Source organism: Chamaea fasciata, unplaced genomic scaffold (genome assembly GCF_029207755.1).
Source record: "Chamaea fasciata isolate MVZ Bird 193981 ecotype frontalis unplaced genomic scaffold, bChaFas1.0.hap1 SCAF_3, whole genome shotgun sequence".
In the NCBI taxonomy this organism is placed as follows: Eukaryota; Metazoa; Chordata; class Aves; order Passeriformes; family Sylviidae; genus Chamaea; species Chamaea fasciata.
In genome coordinates this window covers 68,614,601-68,641,118 of record NW_027094088.1, presented here as the reverse complement: position 1 = coordinate 68,641,118, position 26,518 = coordinate 68,614,601, and the positions used below count along the sequence as shown (strand labels likewise).

Sequence of the window (26,518 nt, the reverse complement as noted above, 5' to 3'; positions counted from 1 at the left end):
CAGTCCGGCCCGCCGGGCTCCCTCTCCCCGGCGCGGGCGGGGCGGGGCCCCGCCGCTGTGACGTAGAGAAGCCGGGTGTGCAGGCGGCCAATCAGCACGAGGGGGCGGAGCTCCCCGGGGCACGGCGCGGGGCCGGGAGTGGGAGCCCGGGGGTGTCAGCCAGCGGTGCTGCGGGGCTGGGCTCCCCGCTCCGCTGCCCTTTGCCGAAAAGACGGCGAAGACGCTTTTCGGAAAGAAGTGGGCGGCTCGCCCCAGGCTGGTGACTGTTTTCCCCCGCCGCACCGCGAAGTGCCGGAGAGCGCCGGGGGGAACTTCCAAGCGCGGCGCCGCTTTGCATGCTGGAGCTTGTAGTCTTGCTGTAGAGTCCTGAAAGGTTAAACCCTGTGAACGGGCAGATGGGATGTTACCTATCAAACGCCTGTATATCCCGTAACAGATCACAATTTATCCGTTACAGTGCGTTTTTTGTTTTAACTAGCCACAATTTTAAGAAGCAGCCCCAGCCCCCTCGTTCTGCGGGGGAAGGGATTCTCGCAGCCCTGAGGAGCTGCCAGGACCTGCCCGTCCCGTCATCCCCCGCGCCAAGATGTCGGCGGCGATTGCCGCGCTCGCCTCCTACGGCGGCTCCGACTCCGAGCCCGACTCGGAGCCCGAGACCGAGAGTGGCTCCCAACGCTCCGCCGCCGTTCTCGCCAGTCGCGATGCCGTGCTGCACCTCCGGCCGCCGCCCGCCGCGCCCCCGGCCCTGCCCGTCGATGCGGCCCCGGAAGTAGCCGTGAAGGTAGGCAACCCTCTAGGGCCCGGGCCGCCCGCCTGCCCCCCGGCGTTGTGTCCGCACTGCCGGCCTCGGGACAATGCTGGAGCAGCCCTGCAGCAGCCCCAGGCTAAGGAAGCGGGGCGGACGGGGCGCGGTGCCGACAGGGGTGCGTTGCCGCCGCCTGGCCCTTCCCTGCCTTGCCTTGAGGTGTGGGGGTCGGAGCTGTGGAGGGGAAGGCGTGTGTCAGGGAGCTCCCATGAATTCCAGCCGCGGGGTGAAGTTTATTAAAGTGTGTTAGTTCTGTCTCAAAGCGTGCCTTGCTTACAGTTCCTTAGATACTTGTTGGCTGTACCCAGTAAAAAGGTGTTTTCCTGGGTGTTTTTCCCGGGTGGTGGGGTGAAGTCGATACTTGATAGGATGGCTGCAACTGAATCCTGTTCTAAAGGGCAGCCTGAAAGCTGGTTCATGTTTCTATTTCGTTATTGATGGGGGAACCTTTGTTTTCCGAGTTCAGTATCACATTGGCTCACTTTTGTGATACCAGAAGGGGAGGGGGGAGGGTGCTGGTTTGGCTTTGGGATTTTTTGTACAGGCAACGAATTTCTAATCGAAAGCAGGCATCTTGCCATGATAACTGTCATTGTTACTGTCTTGCCGCCACATGCTCAGAAAAAGTTTCTTGCCTAGTGACCAGGAGGTGGATGGGCTCTTTCACTTTGTTGTGATTAGTTAATTCAGATTCTATCAGAATTTATAATATTTTTCTGTAGATACTGTATTGTATATAGTGACTACATTTGTTTATCTCTTAGAGGCTTGGAAATTAGGCTTCTCAAGTTGCAGCATCCAGCAGGCTGGCTTGTGCACATTTCAAAAGAATTGCTAATTAACATCTCTTAATATTTCCTGAGTTTTAGTGGTAAGTGGCAGGTAGCACTGGATGTGCTTTTCACCACCCTTAGGCCTTTGGCAACAGGTTTTCCCTTTGCCATGCCAGCACAAGGGTTTATATAATTGCTCAGGGACTAATGTCAGGGAACTGATCTGAATTCTGAAAAAAACACAACTCTGGTGAAGTTATTTGTCCTTGGATCCATTCCTTGATCTGGTCTGCACAAATGCTATGCTGGTGCAGATGGATCTCCAGTGCCAGTGCAGAAACAAGCAGCTGGAGAGAAGAGTTAGGTGTCAGCAGCACCTTCAGTTCAAAGCTGTTTGTCAGCCTGTTATAAGCCATTATAAACATTATAATGTTTATAACTTTTTCTTGTGAACGTAGATGAGGGGCATATAACTGCAAATAGCAACAGTTTCAAGCTGAGTCTTTTAGTACACAGCATACTGGGGCTTCTTTTAGCACCACAACCTACTCTGAGTAGCAACAGGTCATTTCTTTGTAGAATTATATCAGGCTTTCTTTTTGGACTTTTAGGGTTTGAGAAATAACTGCAGGTCTCATATGCCACTTGTTCTCAACACCTTCTGTGTTTAAAAGTGATAGTGTCCCACTGGTCAGCTGTGGAAGCTTGCCAGACACCCCTCAGGAATTTACCCAGCTTCTTTAGAATTAAAAAGCCCTTACTGAATAAATGTGAAAGATTTAGTGTTTTGAGTGCAAGTCACAAGTCCTCTCTAAATACAGGCCTGGAAAAACAGGAAGCTGAAAAGTAGGAAAGCAAAGTTACAGTTCATTAGTATCACTTCACTTGTGCAAGTGTTGTTTTGACAGGAATATGGATCCAGTACTCTTAAGTGCAAAGGTATTTATTCCACAAAGGACCAGGAATGGGTAACAGAAGCTGATGGTAAGAAGAGAGGTTAGAAGGGTTAGTCATACAATAAATATAAACCGCAGCTTGCATTTTTGGCAGTTGAGAGTGCCAGCCTTAAATGGTTGGTGTTCTGTACTGTAACTGTTTTACCTGATTCAGAATTTCAGCCTGTTAACTAGCATAGACCTTAGACATTTGTATGCTTTAAACAGGAATGGGTCCTCACTCTCTGTAATAGCAGGCATCATTTGTTAGCACATGCAGCTGACAACATTTGGGCTACTGAAGTGTGCATTTCAAATATAGCCCTAAGATACTAGTCCAATATGTATTGCACTTTTCTATAGAAATCTGCTGAGTCCTTGTTTCAAAGTACATCACAGTTACATAAAATCACATTTCTGTGAAAATAATTATTCTGTAACTGAAAGCTGTGCTAATGGTTGGTAACTGTGTTTTAAAAGTTTGAGGAGCTGGCTTTTGTTAAACTCTCTTCTTACAGTCTACTTCTTGAAATAGGCCTGTTGCTGATCTTGATGTTAAATTGCGCATGAAAGATAACAGCTAAAATTATTGGTGACTCCAATCCAGTCATACTTTACTCATTCTAAACTGGAAAGCCCTCTGGATGAAAGTTGCATGTTTCTGTTACTGCTTTTAGCACTACTGGAATCACTTGAGGGAAGACAACAGAGGATGAAGGTTTGTGCTTCTGGTCCCTTCATGCAGAAGAAGATAGGTTGTAACTGCAGGAAATTCAGAGAGGGACAGCAGGGCTGAAGAAGATTTCTGCTTCTGTATGAGGAAGTATTGAGAAGGCCAGAAGAGACAGCTGAAGTGTAAAGTATGATAGACACCTACGAAATCATTGAATGGCACAGAGAGGGAGTGAAGTACTTCCTGTCTCTTCCATTACAGCAACCATAAGCTGTCTAGTAGCAGTTAAGTTCAGAGGAAATAAAAGGATGCAGCTCTTCATGCAATGTGTAGTAGGGCTTATTGTCATGCCAAGGAGTCCTCCTGTGTGTTGAAGAATTTTGCATTGTTACAAGGAGAATCTGGACAAGTACTGGAAGAGATCCATTGGAGGATGAGGTGTCAATAAATACACAGATTTCCTCAAGTCTCACCAAGACTTGAAAATATTTGGCTGTTGGGAGAAGTATCACAGACCCTTGCTCTGCTCTTATTCTCCCCTAGATGCCAAGTTTCCTTAAGGTGGATGTTTTCTTTTGTGGGAACAGTGGACAGGTTAATCAAGGTATTTTCTTTCTCCAAATACATGATCAAGCATTAGGTAAGTGTGGCAGTGTTGTAAATAGAGGCTGTTCAAGAAAGGGAAGGGAGCCTAGTTGCCAACAACCAGGCCATTGTTAAACCCAATTATAATTAATTTTCTTACAGTTTCTACTTCTGTGAAAAAAAAATCACCCTAACATTGCTGACAGTTTTACCTTCACTCTCAAATTATAAATGTAGAAGGAAGTTCAGGAAATTGTACTTTCTGTGAAAAAAATCACAGGAAACATCACAGCTATAAGCTTTGCTTTTGAGAGAACAATTATTGTTTGATCTCTGTCCGGGGTAAGACTCAGATTGGAGCAGATTTTATGATATTTCTCTACAGTATGCCCTTCAATAGTCTTGAGAATACATTTGACTGGGTTAAAATAATGAGGCTGTCCCAGTCCAGTACAGGAGCTGGAGGATCTCTGTCGCCTTTAAGTGCGAGAAGGGATCAGAAATGTCAGTTCCCTTTGAATCTAGTTTACCTTTGGCACTATGTAGGTTTCCAGAAAAGTTTTACATAAGGGGAAGAAATAGACTTTAGTCACAATTACTAATGTTTTTTAAAACCGAATCCTGCTAGCTATGGAGGGAAGAAGATACAAAGTGGCATGTGACAATTCTGTAGCAGTGACTGAACCTTAGTAGACTTGGGAAGTGTTAGGTGTTAGCAATGTTTGTCTTCTTTGACAATGTGGGTTTTCTGGCTTTCTGTGGCACAAAATATCTTGTAGAGAGTAGATGTTTGGAACTTGTCATCCTGCAACATCCTGGGAATCTAGCCTAGCTCAACAAAACCATTTAGCATACGCTTTTCTTGGTGGTTTATTTTTATTCTGTTGAAGTTAGTGAGACAGTCATTTACTGTTAGGAGTGCATGAATGGGTAGAAAGAATAAAAGCTGATAACAGCCATGTGTTAATGTTGGAGCTTCACTGCAAATGCTATTTATCTCTTGGTAATAAATTTGTAAATCTTTAGAATGAGATAATGTGCATTTGACAGCCCAAGGGGTTTAGGCAAGAATTGATATGTGACAAACTGCTTAAGTCTCAGTGGCTCATGGGATGAGGTCTTAATTTGCCACATTTTAATGTGATTGATAATTAAAACTAATTAAACATTATGCAAAGCAACCTCCCCTTTTTAGCTATTTGACTAACTAGTAATGACTTTACCTGGGGAAATGGAATGTCATAGGTTTATTATCTGAAATGTCCAGAAAAAAAAGAAAAGCTCCCAGCATATAGACATCAAAACTCTTTGCTTGCATGAGATGAAGCTGGAAAATCTAAGTCACATTTTATTCTTTCTAAGGAACAGAATTACCATCCAGTCTTGTAGTACACGGTACACCTTGGTCTTTTTATTTAAGGCTTCGTTTTGTTGCCTCTTACAGGGATTTTGCCACTGTTCAATTAAAGAAATGTTTTTGTCTTGCATGCACATAAAGAAACCTCTATCAAGCTTTTGTAATATATTTTTTTTATTATTGAACTATTTTTATTCTGTAAATCAAGTGATTTTCATAGAAAGTAACACTATTGTTTTATGGCATTTGGGTAGGAGTTTTTTTGAAAAAAAAGAGGACTGTGGCACGTTTAAGGAATCTGTTAAAGAGGAAGGTTAATCTGATTTACTGTATTTGTAGTCTAAAATCTCTTCTATTTCCTGTTTTCTTTCTTATGCTTAAAAGTGGCTAAGTTTCATGGTAGGACTGAAGGAGCATGCCTTGGAAGGAGCCAGAGATTCGATGATCTCTGGAGAGTTTTAGTGAAGCACGCCCTTGTCTACACTTAACATCAAAAGCTTCTTTCTGTCTCAAGATAGATTCCTTAGGCAATGCTAATACTCCAGAGTACAGCCCTGTGTGCCATTCCCCTATAATAGTGTGATTGTGTTTCATTAAACAAAAGGACAGCATTTAACTATCAAAAGAATTTTTTTACCTCATCATCTCTGAACTGTAAAGCAAACTGATATTGCAAGTAAGTGGACATCACATCTATTAAAAAAACCCTAAAACAACACAACCAACACAGTAAGTAATTTGGTGAAATGACTTTATCTGCCTCTTTTTGCATTGTGCCAGCTGTGATTCTTGCATCTCTCTGGACAGGCATTCATTCAACCTGTCTACCAAGCTTCAGTGGATCTATGGAGTGAGCATTTTCAGTTTTTGGTTGTCCTTATTGCTGCAGGGTTGTATAATCTGAATCTCTTCTGTGCTGAGTTAGGTTGCTCAATTTTTCTATTCAGGTTGTATTTTCTTAGGCCTTTGATCATGTGTTTTTTTTTCTTTCGAACACTTTTCAGTAGTATATGTTCTGCTTGAGGTGTGGTGCCCAATGTAGCCACTGTATTTCAGTTGAGTACTTGTTACTAGTGCTGAGAAAAGCAGAGGTGACACATAGAGCTAAGTTTCCAGCTTCTTTCTATTATGTTTTTCATGATAGCTATATTCAGTCAAACATAACTTCCTAAAACCTTAATTCTTTTGTTCCAGGTTATATGGGGTGTACAGCCCTCTAATGATATTACAGCATGCCATAAAGCCCATATTAATGCAATTTCTGAGTTGCAGCAAAGACCAGCTGCTTCTCTGTCAGTCATACAGCTGAACTTTTCTCTTTATCCAGAGGAGCACTATCTGTTTGAGAGCTTTTTGGCCCCCCTTTTTATGGTTCCTGTGCCTTTGAGAGTGGAAGTGATCTAGGGTAATACTTAGCCCTTCACTGAAATCACAGATGCCCTCCCCTTTCAGCTTGACTACTGATCATTTCCCATCCCACAGAGCCACTTGTGTCACACTTGGCACATAAGCTACATGATGGATTGCTCACCTTAGGCTTTTAGATAAATCATTCCTGTGACCAAAGGAAAAGCTACAGCACTGCAGGGAGGCGATCTCCTAGATTACCTTATCTCAGTCACAGCTCTGCCAGACTGCAGCTCCTCTGATCCCTTCCCTGTTAGCTGGAGCTATAGCAAATGCATCTGGAATGCATGCAGTTAAGGCTGTTGCCAGCATAAAGGGACAGTGTTGTGAGACCTGTATTCCCTTTTCTTGCTTTCTGGGTCCTGGAAGGATGAGTTTGGCTGAAATGGTCTTCTGGCAATGCATGCAGTTGTACCAGAGATCTTCACCACGTTCAGAGGTTGCCAATGAGTTCTTTCCTCTCATCCAGGAAAAAAAAAGTAATAAAGCCACAACCAAAATACCCCAATACAGATAGCTTGGCAATTGATGAAATGAATGATGGGCTAGGTTAATATTTTTAATGTTTCTGCTACCTGCTAGAGTCTTGTAACGCTGTACAAAATGGCACTTACCAGATGTTGACCAAAGGATAATTTGTCTGCTGCAATTTGAACTCTTGCCATGGACTAACATCTGGCAATATGTTCTGTCAATACTTTATATTCCTATCAAGATCTAATTTTTTAAAAATAATGAGAAAGTAGGTAGTTGGACCACATTCAACTTATTACATAGTTTAAAGCAAAATGACGTAATGAAAAGATAACCACTGTGTGCTTCAGCAGCATGTTATGAGATTGTCATTTGATGCCCTAATGTATGAAAATGTGAATAAGACTGGAGGTCTTGAGGAGCATGGCTCTGATAAATATAACATGTGCTTCAATTTCAAGGCTCGGTGGCTTTCACACAGAAAGAATGTGCCTGTGGTGGTCTAGGAGGAACATATTGTGTGGCTTTCAAGTGACTCAGCACTGTTCCACCAGCAGTGAAGTAGAACCAGAATTGCTATAATCCTCCAGCAGAGGATCAGCTTTTATGGCACAATCTGTTTCTTTTCTCAATTACCAAGCAGCATATAATAGAACTTCACAGGAAGATAAGAGGAGGAAAACTAGCAGAACTGAAAAATTCTTGGCATTTTTGCAAACCTGGATTTTTTTTTTTTTGCTTTTTCAGATTAAAGAGCAGGAAATAAACTGTCCTAATTTCAAGTAAGCTGATCACCATTTAAATGTCACTAACCATTGATCAGATAAATTTTGCCTTATTATCAATTACATTAATTTTTATCTTCTCAAATTTTGAGTTTTGGACAAGATGTGAGGTGTAGCTGGAAGAGTAAGCTGTAAGATGTGACTTGAAAAAGTTGTCTGTGGAAAATGTCCTCATGACATGGAGCAGTGAAAGGAAGTGTAGATTTGTAGGTAGCACAGGTTAGGAAGTGGTTTTGGTACGTTCCTGTTCTAACTGGGGCCGTGTGGGTTTTTTGCTGAATGACAGGATTAGGCCTGCTGTGCTGTTTGCAGGCGACTTCATGGTGTATCAAAGTCGGGGCTGTGAATGTACCAGCAGTTGTTGACATCTGAGCCCAGTGAATTGGAAAGGTTGCGTGATGAGAAAAATGAGGTCAGACTGACAACTGGTAGTGCTGAGGGTTCAGGCAAGATCAGTGCAAAGGCTGCACCTGCCTGTTAAAATAATTGATAATGTGGTGAGAGTAAAGCTTTCTGGCTGGACTTAACAATTCTACTAAGACAGTGGCCTTAGCAGAAAAATAATTAATGGGATTACTCATATCATGTTTTTGTTTTGAGTTTTTTTAACATGCTTTTATTTTCCTTTGTTGAGCAGTTTTATTCAAATATAATCAGATAACAAGCCAAAGATCTTTAGGTACTGTTTTTCTTTTCTGTGTTCTAGAAAATCAGGTTTTAAAATCTTTTAAGTCTTGTGTGCATAAGCAAGTTTGTAATTGACCTGCTGTTAAATTGGGGAGAAAAGCTTCTGGGCGTAGCACGTCAGAGAATAGAAAACAATATTAAACAAGTTAAGAATGTACCATTTTGCTCTTTCAAGATACTATAATATAAAGCAAGATTGAGTTTATTTGAGATAATTTTCTATTAATGAAGCAACTGCTAAAATTTGATTCTCTGTTATGCCACTTTCTTTTGTAAGTCACAAATGCTTTGGGATCCTGTTGTAGGTAGGCACTGACTAAGCAATGATGATAAGATAGCTTTTTCAGTATGATTACTAGGGATTTTATCAGCATACTAGCACATTCTGGGTCCTTTTCAATTGCTGTTTGTCTAGAATAAAGATATAGGAAGCAGTGACAGTAATAATTCTGCAAAATAACATTTTCTTTCATTAACTGAGGTCTTGATGAGGGGAGGGGTTCTGTTGATGTGAAAGAGCCTTCTTAAAGCTCTGAAACCAGGTCTTTTTGGGCACTGCTACCTTATCAGCCATCTTCTTTCTTCTCTGTCTTCTATTTCAGCTGCATGTGCCCTGCTGAATTTTTCCCTGTGAGTTACTTCAAGTTATTATTTTGGTTAATCCCTCTTTCTTGTCCCTTCATCTATCAAGTTAATTTTTTGTCACAACAGACTTGCAAATGTGTTTTAAGTACTAAAGCTGGATTACATTTATACCTTCCAGTAAAAACGTACCTTTTTGAAAATAAGGTATCATTGGATTCAGTGAAAATCATTGTTATACTTGATGTTTGTATGTAATGTTGATATGTAATTGTTTTCTTTGCAACTGTCTTTCTGAATAGTTACTTGTGATTTCTGCCTTTTACCTTTTGTAGAGTTCTAGCTTTCATACCTTTATATTAAATTTGTGACCATTTTAATGGTTCTTCTTTACTAGTCAGGTTTTCAAACATCCTTTAAAAAAAGCTCTCCTTCAATCTTGCTGCTGTTTTTAAAGCGTGTGCATGAAATCTTTAAATAGAAAGAAATAATTATTCACATGCAAAGATCTTTAGGTGTTTTAGACGAGTTTCTCAATGACTGCCTGACATTGGATTTGCAATCAATATTTTTTAAAAATAGAAACTTTGGCCAAGATGCTCTTCTCTTTCATAATGCTGAAAGTGTCAACTTGAACTACAGCCCTAATTTGGAAATAAAGAAGATAATGTCATATGTTTAAATGTCTGTGTGTGGGAAAATGGGTTATTAATATGTCTGTTTTATTTCAGGAAGATGTGGAAACAGGAGTCCACCTTGATCCTGCTATCAAGGAAGTTCAGTACAATCCCACTTATGAAACTATGTTTGCACCTGAGGTAAGAAGCAATGTTGGTTTTTAGAGCAGAAATGCCTTTGGCTTCAAGGGCAGAGGTTGTATAAATTTCCTGTGAATTTCCTATAAGACAACTTCTTTGGATGCTTGCTGCATTTTGGAATATCATTTGGGCGAACTAAAAAATAGATTCTACACAAGTGTGTTGGTATTTTTAGCACTTGAATTTTAATCTTCTGCATAAAGTTCTTCTAAGAAGAGTCTTAAAATATTTATCAGAATTATAGCTATGAAAATTAAAAATTAAGCTGGGAAAATAGCATTATAAAGATGTTGAGTTAAACATGAACTGCATTGAAGTGGTCCTTTACTATTTTCAAATTCTTGCTATTTACTCATTGTTCTCATTAGGGCAGAATTTGTAAGATTTGCAGATATAAGACTTTTAAGAGAAGGATTTAACATTAAAATCGAAGTACTTTCAGTTTAATTATTCGCATCAGCGTTATGAATTTTAGTAATTTGAGCTATGCTAAATTTGTGTAATGAAAAACCTTTTAAGACTGAATTTAGACTGCCTGGTGCCATGTGAACCACTTTCCATTTTGTTGTAACTGACAGGCTATCTGAAAGATAAAAATAGCTGTTCAAGCATTTAACTTTTTTCCATATTTAACTTCTTTGTACAGTTTGTCTTCTCTTTGACCAGGGGTTAGCTTTCTAGGTAGACAAATACTGTATCACTCTCAAATTTCTACATTAGTTATGCTTTATGTTTACAAACCTTTTGAGGAGCCACATAAATTGGCCTTTTCATAGTGAGCTTGCAACATTGCAACTTGCAATCACAGCCATGACGTGTGCAAACAGAAGTACTGTTTTTAACTTCATTCAGTGCTGCTGTGTGTAAATGTTTTAGTTAGGGAAACCTAATGTGGGGCAGCCTTGGGTTTTACCTTCTGAATGCTTGCACTGGTCCCACACTGAATGACAGTATGTGTTGGTTGGTCAAGTATCAACAAGTCAAGTAGTTGATACCAACCTGTGCTCTGTGCCAGTAATACACGGTAGAAAGTTCAATCCTGAAATCAACTGTTCCGAACAAATGTGTGAAGTAAGACATGAAGAAGCCTACTCAGTAGTCAAAGAAATTTAAAGTTGAAGTGATTTTGCATTACCATTTTTGAGACTGGTCTCTTTTTTCAGTGTTTTTTTTTCTGAAGAAGTAAATACACAAAAATAACAAATTACTAATTCTGCTCCACCTTGTTTTAACATTTTTGATGAAGTTTGGACCAGAAAACCCATTTAGGACTCAGCAAATGGCTGCACCTAGAAACATGCTTTCTGGATATGCAGAACCAGCTCACATCAATGATTTCATGTTTGAACAACAAAGAAGAACATTTGCAACCTATGGTAAGTCCTTAACAGTGGAATTCACCTCCGTCTTTATCATACCCAGGTTGGACGAATTATGATGGTCTTGATAGAACAATTAATAGGACTATAACTTCTGTAAATTGCTTTCTATCAGAATAAAATGAGAAAAGGCTTTTGAATAAGAATCCATATGAATAGAGATCATAGTATTTATTGGGAAAACTCATTTTGAAATTCCCTTTTGAACTGTAATCCAGTGTATGATCTCCTAGCAAACCCCTCTTAATTAATCCTTCCATTAGTTGCATCAAGTATAGAAAACACAAAATTTCACGCTTCTCACATGACCAGCTGTAGATCTGTTATGCAAATAGATTCTTTCATGTGATTCTGACTCTCTCAAAACCATAAGGAAGCCTTACTGAGTTGTCAGGCTCTTCAGTGGTTGCCTCTTGGTACAAACTGAATGAATCAGATTTGCAGAGACTGGCAATGCATTACTAAAATAGTCTTGGGAAAGACAGACCCAAAGAACTGTGTTGGTGGTCAGTGTAGTAACTGCTTTCTTATCTTGAGTAACATTTTCCCTTGTAAATAGTGGCACTTGAAAAATAAAACTTATGAGTCTTGGGGAGGCTTGAGGTTCCAGCAGACTTTTGTGTGAACTGTAAGAGAAATTGATTTTGTTTTAGATAGGGAAAATATGGAAAGACTATGGATTCTTAACATTCTTTTGCACACATTTGAAAGAACAAAGCTTCTATGTGTTTACATATAACAATGGTTAATTTTTTTCCTGTATTTCGTCGTAAGCTTTCATTTCTGTTTTAAGTTTGATTGCAAGTGCTTGTTCAGATGAAGTATCCTTTATATACTTGAAATTCAGTTTATTAGGCAAGATCTGATACTTCCTGTGTTAACTTAAAACTCACGAAACTCAACTTTTTGCACAACAGATTTGCATCTTTATTTGTATTTACATTCAAAATACTACTTCTTGCAAACAGTTTTGCCTCAAAAATCACCTTCCTAAACATGTGTCCCTAATTTCATTAGGGCTTTATGCATGCCTGAATTCACTTGCTGCATTCTGTGATGCATGAGATTGGGACCTTGTTGCTAACATCTGTGGTAGCTAGGTATTACAGTGGAAGAAAATGCCTAACATCAGAGACTATCCCTCACTCACTTTTTCTTTGTACTTGAGTTTTATTAGAAGCTTTCTTGTAAATGTTAAAAATTGAAATATATTAATGACAGAGTTTTTCTCTTACATAGTTTTAGCTAATAGGCACTTTTCACTGAGTTGTTAGGATGTGGAATATAAGCAAAATGACAATATTAAGAAATGGATATCTAGTTTCATAGCATAATTTTAACTTACTTGACTGTAATTTTGATACTAGAACTTGACAGACAATACAAGTAGGAGCCTCTATTCAAGATCTGAATAGACAGATTAGATTTTGTTCTGTGAAATTAAATGTAACATTTGGGGGGTTGAAATTAAATGCAACATTTTTGTGTGTGTAAAACTGGGAAAAAGTGCCTATAGGCATACAGTGTTTCATTTGAGGTTTTTTATTTGAAAAGTTTCATTTGGCGAAAGCTAGTAAATCTGCTCAAAACTTCTTCTCTTGGTTATGTCATCACTGTATAGCACCTGTCTTGAAAGCTGTATTAAAAGTGAGTATAAAAATGTATTTTTAAACCTTGTAACACTGGCAACTGTGCAGCTATCATTCAGCTTTCTAGAAATGTTCAATAGATAATGATCTGGATACAGTGACAATGGAACTATGAAAATGCTGAGATAGAGGCAATTTAAACAGCAAGAACCAGCACTGAGAAGCTGAAGTTCAGGCTAGAAGATGCAGTAAGTCAGCAAGGTATTCTGACTCAGTAGAAGATCTGTTAAAAACCGCGCTCCTTTAAGCCGTCAGAAAGTTATCTATTAACATTTTCAATACTCTTTTTCCATTTGGAAGGATGTAATAAATATCTTCTCAGAAAACACCAAGAATAAAAATGCAAGTAAAATTGATAGGCATAAACCCAAGCCATAGATCATTTTCAAGATTGAGTCATAGCCTATTAGACGAACAGGAGTAAACCTCTCTTTTAAAAGCTGCAGATCTTGAGACTTCTGGTTTCTGTTACTCTGTTTAGCACCATTGCACTAAGGCAGGATGTCTTGAACAAATCTGCAGTAGCTGGCAAGTAGATAAGCAGTGACTGTAAATGAAGGACGAGGGTAGTAAATGAGATCCTGTATCCAAAACAGTTCAACTGTCTTTCACAAAAAAAGAGACAGCTTTATAATACATATATAATCCAGAAAGTTAATACATATTTCTTGAGAAACCTGTATATTAATCACAAACAAAACCCCAGTATTTTTTGGCAACTAGTCTTTGTTATCTACTTCTTGTGCAGTAAATACTTACTCTTAAAAGTAGATTTTTCTTGTGATGCTTGGGCAGCTGAGAACATCCATGCTGTCATTGACTGAGGGTTGTTCCAGCCCTTTATTCCATTAGACAAGTGGCCAGCAATGGGTATCTAGTGAGGAGCAGAAGAAGGAAGCAAGAAAATAGTGATACATCTGATTACTTCTTTTCAGTATGTAGTCTGTCAGCCAAGGGCAATGCTTATATATTTATTAATTATCAGACAATCTGTTGGGGGGGTTCTGTTTTTTCTTTTTGACAAACTTTTCCAGCTGCTTCTTGAACCCGTATAATTCTTCTTTGTACAGCAAACTTTTTCAGGCAGCTCTGCAGCTTAGCAGCTCCTTGTGTGAGGAAGTATCTCTGCTTTGAACTTGTGGAACTTAGCAGCTTTCTGGTTTGGCTTCATATCCCCTAGTCTCTTAATGCTGGAAAACAAAGTGAGCAATCATTTCTTATTCACCATTTCTGTGTGATTTCTTATTTTGTAGGTCTTGGCCATAGCTTCTTCTCAGTCTCCATTTTTTTTTTCCACCTGGATAGATCTGATCAATTTTCTTGCTCCTCAATTGCAGCCTTTTCATGCCTATGGCTGTCCTTGTCTCTCTTCTGTATCTCTTCTAGTTCCACTGTATTGCTCCTAAGATGGAGAGCAAAGCTGTGCACATGTTAGTCTCACTGCGAATTTGTTCTGTGAGTAACTTGCTTAAAGCTACTTGCTCCATTTTTCCAGATCATTTATCAATATGCTGCATGTCACGGGCCTGAGCATGAATCCACCAGCAACTTTCCTATGCTGTGCAAGCCAACCACTTATTCTTGACAGTGTTTTAATAACTTTTCATCAATTGACCGTGTAAGGACCTGTGGGTTTTTTAAAGTGTCTTTGAGGCACCCTGTAATCAGTCTAACTTAGTTTATCTTGGATATCTTCACAAAATTAAGCTTTGCTCATTCTCAGGATTGTCACCTCAGAAATATTCTGGAGGTTTTGTCATTGTAATTTACCTGTAGAGAATATTGTGGTGTCTGCTCTCCTGCAATATATAATGCTCATCCAAGTGCATACTCATTTTCTTTACTGTAGTTTCTACTTGAATCTTCTAACCACAATAATGTCTGGCAGGTTGATCTGTAGTTCTCCTTATCTCCTCTGGAACGTCTTTTGAAAGATGGCATTGTATTTGTTACATTCCTTTTCTGTCATATTGAGGTGAGAGTATCTGCACTATGGTTTGACTTCAGATCTCCTGAGTGGCTGCCTCTGATCCTGATGTTTTGTTACCACTTACTTGACTCTTTAGTTTCCTGGCATTTCACTTTGAGGTAGATACAGGGTCAAGTTGCCCATAAAGAAAGGTCATGGCACAGGAGTCTGGGGGGCACATCTTGGGTTGTGCTGAGCCAGTCTTGGGTTATGGCACACCCATGCTCCACCGTAATCAACATGTGTTTAATACAACCCTCGCAGATGTTCTTTCAGTCCTTGATCATCTGTTGGCCTACACGCTGTTGGGTACACTTTCTGTCCCTGCCAGTTTTGACAAAGGACAACTGTTAGTTTTTTGTATCTTAACAAGATTTCCCTTGCTTTTGGGAGCAGGCTGCCTTAGTGTAGTGTTCACTTTGTCTGCTGGAGTTTGATCTTCGTATTTTCCACATCTGTATGCAACTTGAACTCTGTGAAGAATAGGTTCTTATTTCTGATAGTTTCTCTTTACTTACTGTTCAGCTGTGCTCACTTCCTTCTGGTTGCTTTAAAGTCATCTTTTATTAGCTGGCAAGCATTAGGTTTTTTTCTCCTACATGGTGTCTTATAAGTGCCCCTGCATTTGAAAAAGGTTTTACCCTTTGGTGCTCACTTTCTGTTCCTTTTAAAAATCTTTTCTTAATGTAGCTCTCCTGTTTTGAGATTGAAATCATTGTCGTAAATGTTTTTATAACTTCCTTTGCTTTGTCAACAATATTGGTTTTATACCCCATTATGGTCGTTGTTAAAATGTGTGTCCTTAGAATATCTTAGAATCAAGTTTCCTGTACTGCTAAACTGGCTTTTATTCTCTGGTGTGTCTGCTCCATGGTACAAGTACATTGTGTAAAAATCACCACATCTTGGTGTGAGATTTGTGCAGTCTGCTACAAGGAGATGACTAAAATATGTCATTATTACTGTGCTTCTTTCCCTGGCAACTGTTGTTTAATTTCTGTTACCATTTCATGGTTACTGCATTCTCTGTCTTAATGGTCACTCTGGGAGTTCTGGCAACTGTAGTCACTATTACTTAGACCTGGAATTTCAGTCTGCAGGACCATTTAATGCTCATTAACACTATTAACTTGTTAATCTGATTTGTCTTTAGCTTTCTATGGCATAGAGCATGTTTTTCCCCACTGGCATGGCCATCTTATTCTGTATTCTTTCTACCTGGTAAAGCATATATTCTATCCAATTATGTCAGTACTGTCCTACTAATTATGTTTATTATTTTAAAACAAGGTATTTCAGTGTTACTGTGTATTATTTTAGCCTCTGTCATTTTGCATGTGTACTTGGGTTTTACATTTGCCTGTCTTCAGTTTAAATAGGATTCTGTGATTATTACTGTCCCTCTTACCTGAGATTTCAGATTTCTGTGCTACCTCTTCCTTGAAGATACGGGTTTCTAGAGATTGTGTATCCTTGCAAATTGCTTACTTTTCTTTAGATATTTTTTAAGTATTATATTTCTTTAGGTATTCTTTAAGTACCCCAGCTATTTTATCAAAAAGTACTCTTTCAGCCTTCTCAGTGCCATCTGCTTTTTAATTTAAATGAGACCTACCCATCTCAGTAAGGTACTCTTTATTCCAGGAGTTTGGGGAAGTGAAGTTGTCACAGGCACTGAAGATGTTTGCCACATTGGGGTTAAAATCTGCAATGGCTGAGAGAGCTGGGACTGTTTAGCTTGGAAAAAAGGAGGTCTCTCCTGGGTGGGAGACCTTATTGCCCTTTACAGCTACCTGAAAAGAGTATGCTGATGGCATCATCCATAAAAAGCATTGAATAGAATAGTCCAAGTAGGCATTTTATGACCTTATGAAAGGTCCTCTCCCAGTTTAATGGAAAGCAATTAATAATTGCTCTGTGGGAGTCTGACATTTTTAATTGGTAACCAGTTTTGCATCTGCAGTCCTAGGTAATCTACCCTAGTTTGATTCCATTGATGTAAGGCACTCTTCTTATTTTAATTTCAACTATCAAACAAAGGCTGTCTCTCTAGAAAATAAAATTTCCCCTTCACAAGACATTATGATTTTAAATGCTTAACTAGCCTCATTTTTTCAATGTTGTATTCCTTGGAGCGTGTCAAAAAAGACTAGGAAGTCCTTACATAGAGGACGTGTTTATTCTTCTGTATCTGTGCTCTGAACTGAAGGAGTCTCTTTTCTTGAAAATTCTATTTTGAGTACTGATAAAAAAGTCAATATATGAGCCTATATACATTTTCAGGAGCAGAATTACAGATTATTTTTTACATGCTGCACACAAACTGCTCATGAATATTTTTGCCATTTCATAGCTATTTGAGCATCAGTGCTCATCCTAAAAGTGGGCTGCTTCATTCATGCAACATTTGGTATTTTAAAATCTCTTTTTCACAAGATATTAATGTCCTTTTTAATAAGAAGTAGTCTTCTCTCCATGAATCTCAAAGCTCTTTATGAGTAGTCAGTAACTTGGTTATAGCAGGATTATGTCATCACTAACACTGATATTTTAAGAGCCTAAAATAACTGCCTTGGAAATAACGCTTAATTTATTTAGTTTTTTTAATCTACTCATGTTATATGCAACACCTACAGTCTCTGTTACCTGTTAACAATTGTAGGCACTTTTTTCTCTGATTACTTTGATTCTGCAGAGATGCCAGTGCAGAGTGGGTTAGTCCAGCTGTATTTTTCTTCGTACCTGTGCTACCTTGGGTCTCTGTGTGCTGCATTGCACAGGCACCAAGCCTGTGGTGTAAACAGGCTTTAATTAGGTGTCTTTCTGGAATGCACATCAAAGTCTAATTATTTAACCAACCATTTTCAGGTGCACTGAAATTATAGATGTGGGTGGAATTGTATCCACCATTGCTAAAATGTTGCAGGAAATATCTGCCTCCTAACTAAAACTGAAGGAGACATAGAAGTCAGGGCACATTGTGTGGGATACCAGCTGAGTAGGATAAAAGCAAGCTGTCTTTTGCAGCTGCATTTAGGAGTCCCAGCCAGAAAGAAAATATTCCCTTTCACATATCCACTAGAAAGTAGAAATTGTTCAGAGCTTTTCTATGAGAATGATGCTGGACCAAATTCAACTCAACTATAAGAAGTCTCTACTTCCACGGGAAGCCGTGCTTGGCCCAGGGATCCTATTCATGGGAATACTGTCCCTCTTTTACAAGTACCAAGCAAATAGAGTCCCGGAGATGGTGTCAATACAGTTGGAGGACAAGTAAACCACTGTATTGATTTTGACAGAAATCCAAAGTAATATCTCTCTACTGTTAACAGAAACCTTAAAGCTTGGAAGAGAGCTCATTGAAATTGTGGCTTAGTAAAAGCAGGCAGCTAAATTAGGGGAAGTCTGATTGCAGTGTTGGCTCAGTTTGGTTACCATAGAAATAAATAGTACTAAAAGTCTAGGATAAGTTATTTTATCGTTTAACAGAGGAATAGTGGGAATGTATATTTTGTAAGATGACATTGGCGTATATTTCTCTCCCTATATCATTTGTATTCATGGATCATCTGGACATATGTTGTTCCACAGCTGGGTCTTACCAGGTTTGAAACTACAGGGATGATCAGCAGGTGGAATGCTTTATTTGGATGGGAATACCTGCTGTGTTCTTGGAATGGCTCTTTTACTAAATTCAATGGTACTTTTTCCCCAGCATCTAAAAAGAATTTACCTGGACCATGCTCTAGGAGAGTAGTCTTTCTGAAAAATGTTTGGGGAGACAATCTCCTTTGGCTGTTGGAATAGTGTTGATTGGTTCTCAACTTGTATGCATTTGTATGTGCCTTTATGAGCCAGTGGTCACCAGAGTAGACTGGACTATCTCCCCCTGCTCATAATTGTCACTGTGAATCAACAAAAATACAGAAAATGGATTGTATGTTGCAGGATTTAACTCATTATGTGCGTGTGATTACTTTTACTGGTGGTTTAATATCTTTCTTTCTCTTTGTTTTTCCCATCCTTGATACAGAGAAATTCTCATTGGCTCCTCAAGAGACATTTTGTCACTTTAATATTTAATAAAAATTGGTATTATGTCCGCCAGGGTGCAGTCTTTCCCCAAAAAAAAAAAAAAAGCCATGGTGGTCAGTAAGTGTTCAGTGCACCACTTGTTCCTTGGAAACCAAATGAATTGATTTGTTTATCTTATGAGATCATCTATCCACTTCAGGAGAAATGGAGAAAAAAAATTGGATATATGTATTAAAATTGTAAATATCCTAAATAGCTATGAAATGCTGATTCACTTTATAAATTACTTATAAGAGTAAATGCAGCAGATTTTGTTGTGGTTGGAGTTGTTTCGTTTGTTTTGTTTTTATCGATGTTCAATACCTGTAGTCAGGAAATGAAGATGTGAATACTTCATTCTTTTAAAAATTAAAGGCCATGACTGCTGATTCTGGTACCATCCACAGTAGTTAAAACAACTCCTTTCAAGTTGAAGCTTTCCCAGTTCTGGTAGGAGGAGGATTAAATAATTTTTGCTGTGGGAGACAGAATACACACAAAGCCCTAGAAAACTTAATTTGATTTATTTTTCCCCCATCTCTGTCCTCTGCCTTCCAGCTGCTGCCACCCCAGGACTGCCAAAGATCGGTAGCACTGTCTTTGACCCAACAGACGTAGTAGACAAAGCAGAAGGCTGCTTGCTCCTGAAGCCAGAGGGCTCTGTGTATGTAGCAGCCACAGGATGGTTTCCATGTGACTTTCTGCCTTTGCAAACCAAGGAGCAGTGCCCTGCACTAAGGCAGCATCCATTTAACATCCTGTGTTTCTGCCACAAGATTTTGAGCTAGTCTTTTCCTTATGACACATTCTTACAAGAAGAGGTTGCTATGGCATTTCAAAATCTAATGTTTGCATTGCAACAAACTGACCTGAATTCAGTGTTGATTGACCTTGCTCAGAGCAGGGGCATCCTGGGGTTCCTTCCCAGCAGATTTTTGTGACTTGGCTTCCTGTGATTACCCACCCTTTATATCTTATGTATCTTATGTTGTTAACTGTTGCCTGTTACATTTATTTGTTTCTCTGTGTTGTGCAAATTTAATCATTTTGATAGCAATATGTACTCAAGGGCCTCATGGTACTACTTCATAGTAATCGTCATACTCAGGCCAAGTGGAAAGTTAATGGGATTCCAAAGTTTCAATCCTTTGTCATCCCCAGCTTGTTCAGAGTTCACAGGAAAGAATTTGCTGAGGGACAGAGTAGTAAAAGTTGTACAAAACTGAAAAGCTTGAAATAACAGTATTTTTTTTCCTCTTGTTCTAGGTTATGCATTAGATCCCTCTGTAGACAACCCTGAAGCTGCTACCAAATACATTGGTTCTGTAGAAGAAGCTGAAAAAAATCAAGGTAATTAATTCAGAATCTTGTATAAATTACTTGCATCTCTTAGCTGTTTTCATTTCTTCTTTACTAAGAAATGGAATAGTTATTAGCAAAGGAAGATATTATGGGAGACTTGCCCATGTCCAAAAACACAATAAAGAAGAGATGTGTTGCAATTTTAACGTAGAGGGGGAAGAGAGATATTGGAGTGTTCTATTTTCTTGAAGTAGCAAATGTTTCAGGTTGTCATGACAAATTTCAGAATAGGATTTGCAATGTGCCATTGCATGAATACAGTTTATCTGTATAATTTGAAACAGCTTTTTGGTCCTCTTAAATTCTGTCTTAGCTACCATTGTCATGTATCTGCATTAGGATACCTGTATGTTGAACTAATCACCATAACTGCTCCTCAGGAGCAAACTGATCGCTCTGTGTGCAACCTCTGGCACTCCTGTTGGGAGCTGTGTGTTATCTCTGCTTAGCAAAGTTAAGCTCTTTAGGTTATTTGGAAAAGAAAAACCACTGGAAGGTTGCCAAATGGTAACAGTGTGGCATGCCACTGGGAGGATTGACTACCAGAGGCGTGGGGTTTGTAGTTAATACTGTGATACGAGAATTTAACACTCAAAGGGACTTGTACCCATTGGAAAGCTGTACCTGTGTAAATGTCACGGTTATGCTTTCCCTTGCATGTCTTTTTCAAATATCCTATTCACATGGGTATACAAAGGATCTTTATTTCTGTGTCCTGTTCCTCAGAATATATCCAAGCTTATTTCACTCTTTCCTTCCAGAGAAGGAAATGACTAAGATTAAACCATTAAAAAAAATGGAAAAAACCCTCTTCATAACAGAACGTTGGACTTCATTTTAAGAAAACCCTTGATTAATGTGCAATTCCTTCTGATCACTAAACTTTTTACATTGCCTGTTTTCCCCTTGTTTGTGTAAAGCTTCTTTTGTCTCTTTTGCACAAGATGAGTATTACTGCTGCTACAGAAAAAAACATTGTTTGAAAATTGAACATAATTGTATATACAAGCTTGAAAAACTTAAAACATGTTAAAACAATTACCTACTGGGGTTTTTTTCCTCCCATATCTATACTGTATAGTGGTTTTGATACGTGAAATTCTGAGGGTGCAATATTTGTGAAAAGCTGGTCTTTCTATGAAAGAACGAGATATTACTTGAAAGGGAGACAACTCTGTCAATAGTGACAGACATTTTTAAGAGGGCCTGTAGCAATAGGAGAAGGATAATGATTTTAAGCTAAAAGAACGTAGATTCAGACTAAGTTATAAGGAAGAAATTTTTTACAATGTGGTTGGTGAAATGCTAGAACAAGTTGCCCAGACAGGTAGTGGGTGCCCCATCCCTCAAAATGTTCAAGTTCAGGTTGGACAGGACTCTGTGCAGCCTGATCTAGGTGAAGATGTTGCTGCTCATTGCAAGGTGGTTGGAGTAGGTGACCTTTTAAGGTCACTTTCAACTCAAACCATTCTATAATTCTATGATTTTTTTCAAAATTAAAATACATAGTTGTGGTTGGGTTTTGGGACAGTCTGCAGACTTACTGTTTAAAATTTATGGTACATGCATGGTTAAATATTCTAACAAGCAAGGATACACAGTTTAAGTGGTTGCTCTGTTACTGTGCATATTTAGCACCGTTCATAGCTGGAAAAGTGAGCAATACTTCAGCCAATTTTGCTCAAATACTTTTTCCATGTTGTCCTTTATACTGAAAGGAGCAGTGGTGGTGCCTTTTTCTTTTAAACTGACTATGGTGTAACCTCTGATGTATTCTGTGTTAGCAGTTAGTCAGTGTATTGTTTCCTTCTTCAGGTTTAACAGTGTTTGAAACAGGACAGAGGAAAATTGAAAAAAGGAAGAAATTCAAGGAGAATGATGCATCTAATATTGATGGTTTTCTGGGACCATGGGCAAAGTATGTTGATGAAAAAGAAGTAGCCAAACCATCAGAAGTAAGTACTGCTATAACGAAATGGATACAAATTGTCACTGCATGGTAGTGGTTACAACAGAGATCCTGCTGCACTAGTGCTTGTCCAAGCTGATCCCTGCTATGCTTTGGGCTGATAGAAACATTTTGGGTGATAGGTCCAAATAAGATGTTCCAGATATTTTGCATTCAATTATTTGGAACACTTTTTGGAAATCTGTGTGTAGACTCTGATTAAAAGAAACAGTTTGGGGGGAAAAAGTGAAAGTAAAACTTTTTTGAAAAGAACTTGCAAATGAAAACCCCCAATATTGCACACAAAAATACATCCTGAACCATCCAACCAACAGATATTCCTCTTGTCCAGTCAGTGCTTAGCTTTAGTCTATGAATAAAAAGATAATAGTTCTTTTTGGTGTACATAGCTTTCCAAGCCTTTATGGTTTTGATAGGGGTATTCTCTTTATTGATGCTTAGAAATATTTCTAATCTCGTTTAGCAAATAAATGTGTTCTTAATAGTGAGTAAACAATAGTACAGTTCTGGATTTTGTTATGTGATTTTGAATGTTGTTTTTTTCAAGAGGTCATGTTTTATTTTTTCCAGGAAGAGCAGAAGGAGTTGGATGAAATAACAGCTAAGAGGCAGAAGAGAGGAAAACTAGAAGATGATAAACCTGGAGAGGAGAAGACCATATTACATGGTAATGGCATCTTCCTGGCAGTTCTCATCTTCTAGCTCACTGTGTTTTCTTGCCTGCTGTGTTAATTAGTAAGGATGGCAGACACCCTTAGCACCTTGATGTTTCTGTATTGGAGATAACAGCACTCACAGGCAAAAGCATAAAGGATAGGGAAAGAGATAAATAAACTTTGACTAATTCCACTTCATGCTGTGAAGAGCAGTGTGCAAATGTCATTTTTCAGGGTACTGGTTTTATTTATTTATTTTTGATGTTACTAGATGAATGTATCCCTTTCCTGTTTCACAGAGCAAACATATTGAAGTTAGGAGTTTGGCTTAGTTTGAGCTTCAGAATTACAGTAGTTTAATGTGTCAATATTTTCATCAGCAGGTAGGGCTCTGAGTTATGGTTTATGAACAATTTAGAAAATCACTTGGACTTTATACTTCCTCAATTTTTAATGTTAATGTTCTCGCTGTCATACTATGAATAATTGTGTATCAATTAATTACCCTACGGAAGCTTGTAGTATGTGGTACCTTCCAAGAAAATGGTTTGTTAATTTAGTAAAATTCAGTAACTTTTTGAAACTGTTACTTCAGGTGTCTGCATACAAAACAGCCCTGTGTTACACTGCTTGGTGCAGATAGTTTGGTAGACAGGGTCTCTCTTTGTGTGCCAGTTTCTCCAGCCAGGCTCACACACATGAGCTGTTAGTATCCTTTCTAATGTGTGTTGGGGAAGAAGTGGTGGTTGTGAGATAAGTGTTGCTGACATTAGAATATTGTTCTGTTTATCTGTAGTAGATTATGGCGGTATTTATTGAACAGCAGTGAGCATAACAAACATGAAATTTTAGCCACTGAGCCTCCTACAGGCTAATTATTTTGTATGCACTCTGCCCAAAATTTCACAGGGAAAGACCTTGCCATATCAACTGTGATCTTCTTGCATGCAAGCATTCCAGAAATACTCCATTTTGAAGATGTGTTTAAGCATGGGTGCTGTGCAGGACTACAACCAAAACTGCCATAACAGTATTCCAGAACCTAAGAAATTAATTTAAACAGTGCACAGTTTATGGTCATAGCTACCCAACATGCGTCTACTCTGAAATAATCCATTTTCATGCACAATGCATCCCTGTGTTTCTGACTGTCCAATCGCTTCTTAAATCTAGTTAAAGAGCAGCTGTTGGCTGCTGCTGACCAATATTGGTTCATGCTGGCCAAATGAACCTTTTTTCCTTGATTTGTAATGCTTTTGACACGACTGACATATCACAGAGCTGGCCAGAATATGAGTTGCAAGCAAATGTCAGTGTTAAAGTTGCATGGTTTAATCTATGTAATGTTAGTGTAAGCAAAGTTTTTTTGGTCAGGGGAACTCTCTTGCTGTTTGATGATGAGTAAAATGGATAGGAGAAAGATTGTCTTAATGTTTGGATTGTAAGATTCCAGGCACACTTTGCTGAAATTACTTGAGTTTAACTGACGTCAAATAAGATTCTACATCTGTATGAAGAAGCTGGTTTTTCTTGTACCCCCTCTCTCACCTCTCCCTCCACAGCAGAACAGCTGTGTTGGGAAAACCATAATTGTGTGAGTTGTTGAGCCTTTCGAAGATTTTAACCTCTTAAAATATGGATTCTCAGACTTCTGTGTTTACTTTTTCAGTTAAAGAAATGTATGACTATCAGGGGAGATCTTATCTTCATGTCCCTCAAGATGTTGGAGTTAATCTCCGTTCTACAGTACCACCTGAGAAGTGCTATCTTCCAAAGAAACAAATCCATGTGTGGTCTGGGCATACAAAGGTAGGAATGTCTGTGAGCATACAGCATTACAACCCATTTAATTTTATGTCTGCAGCTAGTAATTTCTATAAAACTGAAAAATCAGTAGAAGGAAAGAGTATTTTCCTCTTTACTGTACTCTGCATGTAATTGGTTCCATTACATGCTCACACAAGGTGTTTGCCTGCTCAGCTGGAGTTGTCTAGCTGCATGTACTTTTGTGTTAACATGGTGACTTCCTGACCTACCTTAAAGGGAAAAGTGTTATTCAGTGAGTTCTGTAGGGTTTGAAGTTATTCCTTAAATTACAGTGTGAATAACAATAAGGCTAATTCTAGAGATTCCTAAGAATGATTGAGGTTTGAGAGTTTTTTGTAGTAAGAGTACTTAAGGGCTATTTCACATCAAACTTAAGTAAAGTTACATAGGTTTTGTGATTATGGTGCATCTGCAATACAGGTTTCCCAAATATAGCTAATACCTTTGAGAGGTGTGTCTTGGTAAGAGTTTTCTTTGATGCTGCTTAACAGTTCCTTCTTGTGTCAGATACCAAAACAAGATACACACTTCTGGTATTAAAATAAGTGTTCCACTGCTCAGGGTTGTATAGTGTATACTCAATTTGCTGCTTCTTTTGCTACTAATTTGAAGTATTGCTGAAGGGGAATATGCTGCACTACAATGGGCATCACCTTAATAGTATCTGGAAGATGGAAGAAAGGAGGACACAGGGAATGTTTTTAGCTTTTAGCCTTTTTTTCAGTTGAGTCACGTCTCTGAGCTCTTCTTAAATGATTGCTGCATCAATGAACTTATAGCTACAGCTTTTCAGAATGATATCTCCTCCCCAAAGTTCTAGTCCACTTGGTACTTGGGACTTTGGTATATAGACATGTGTATAGAGCGATATAGAGGATTTGGGGCGTTGGCTAAGTTGTTCTTCTTTTGCCTTCTTCTTCATGGTTTTGGGTGGTAGTTTGCAGTTGGGTAGACAGGTCCACATTGCAGACTTCAGGCAGTCAGTTATTGGGTAATTAGTGCTTAAAAGACCATGGAAAGGGTTAGAAGCAGAGCCATTTTCTACTTTGTCCACTGGAGCTCACAACTTGTGAGACTGAGATAGGAATTAATAAACAACTGAGTCCGAACACAAGAAAACTGCGTCTCCCGTGCATTAATCCTGGCTTCAACAGGAAGAGAAGAGGATAAAAACCTCATATTTTAATGGTGCCCCGTGTGAGGAGGAGCACCTGTTAACAGTGTTAAGGCTGGGACCTCCCTGAAGAAAAAGAGATAAAGGAAGCAGCTGGAAGCTGGAAAGGAAAGAAGAACTTAGCCAATGCCCCAAATCCTCCATATTGCTCTATATACATTACTATTTGCCAAAATCCCAAGTTTTTCCACCCTGTGATACCACACAATTCTATTCAAACTACACACTCACAATCCCAGTGCTACCAACTCAACTTCAGAAGTTCCACAGCCTCAGGTCAAATGTAGTGCTTGCTTGAGGGTCAGTGCCTTTTAGCAGAGAAAGCCTAAATTCTCAGCGTCCAGAATTCCAACATAGTCCCTCCTCTGCCTGTTATTCTAATACAACAGACTGATGTGTAAAATGGCCTTCAAACAAGATGAATAATGATATTGATGAGAGAGGCAAAAGAAAAATGGGCTGACAAATTTAGAAAAACTGGGGGATATAAGTAGACAACTATAGGGAGGATAAAGTACCCAGCTCCAACCAGGGCTGGGAGGGAAGTGGACGGCATATGAATAGAGTAATCAACATTA

General features: G+C 38.9%; 1 protein-coding gene across 1 annotated transcript in view; it reads left to right on the top strand.

Annotated features, from left to right (window-relative positions):
• The first annotated feature begins 263 nt into the window (after positions 1 to 263).
• CDC40 (cell division cycle 40) overlaps positions 264 to 26,518 on the top strand; it is a 38,633-nt gene continuing 12,378 nt past the window's right edge. The window contains exons 1-7 of the mRNA XM_066179422.1: positions 264 to 781; positions 9,795 to 9,881; positions 11,128 to 11,257; positions 20,219 to 20,302; positions 22,130 to 22,269; positions 22,854 to 22,950; positions 24,609 to 24,748. Coding sequence (XP_066035519.1) covers positions 587 to 781; positions 9,795 to 9,881; positions 11,128 to 11,257; positions 20,219 to 20,302; positions 22,130 to 22,269; positions 22,854 to 22,950; positions 24,609 to 24,748 — 873 coding nt within the window. The 5' untranslated portion in view covers positions 264 to 586. The remainder of the gene's footprint in view (positions 782 to 9,794; positions 9,882 to 11,127; positions 11,258 to 20,218; positions 20,303 to 22,129; positions 22,270 to 22,853; positions 22,951 to 24,608; positions 24,749 to 26,518) is intronic.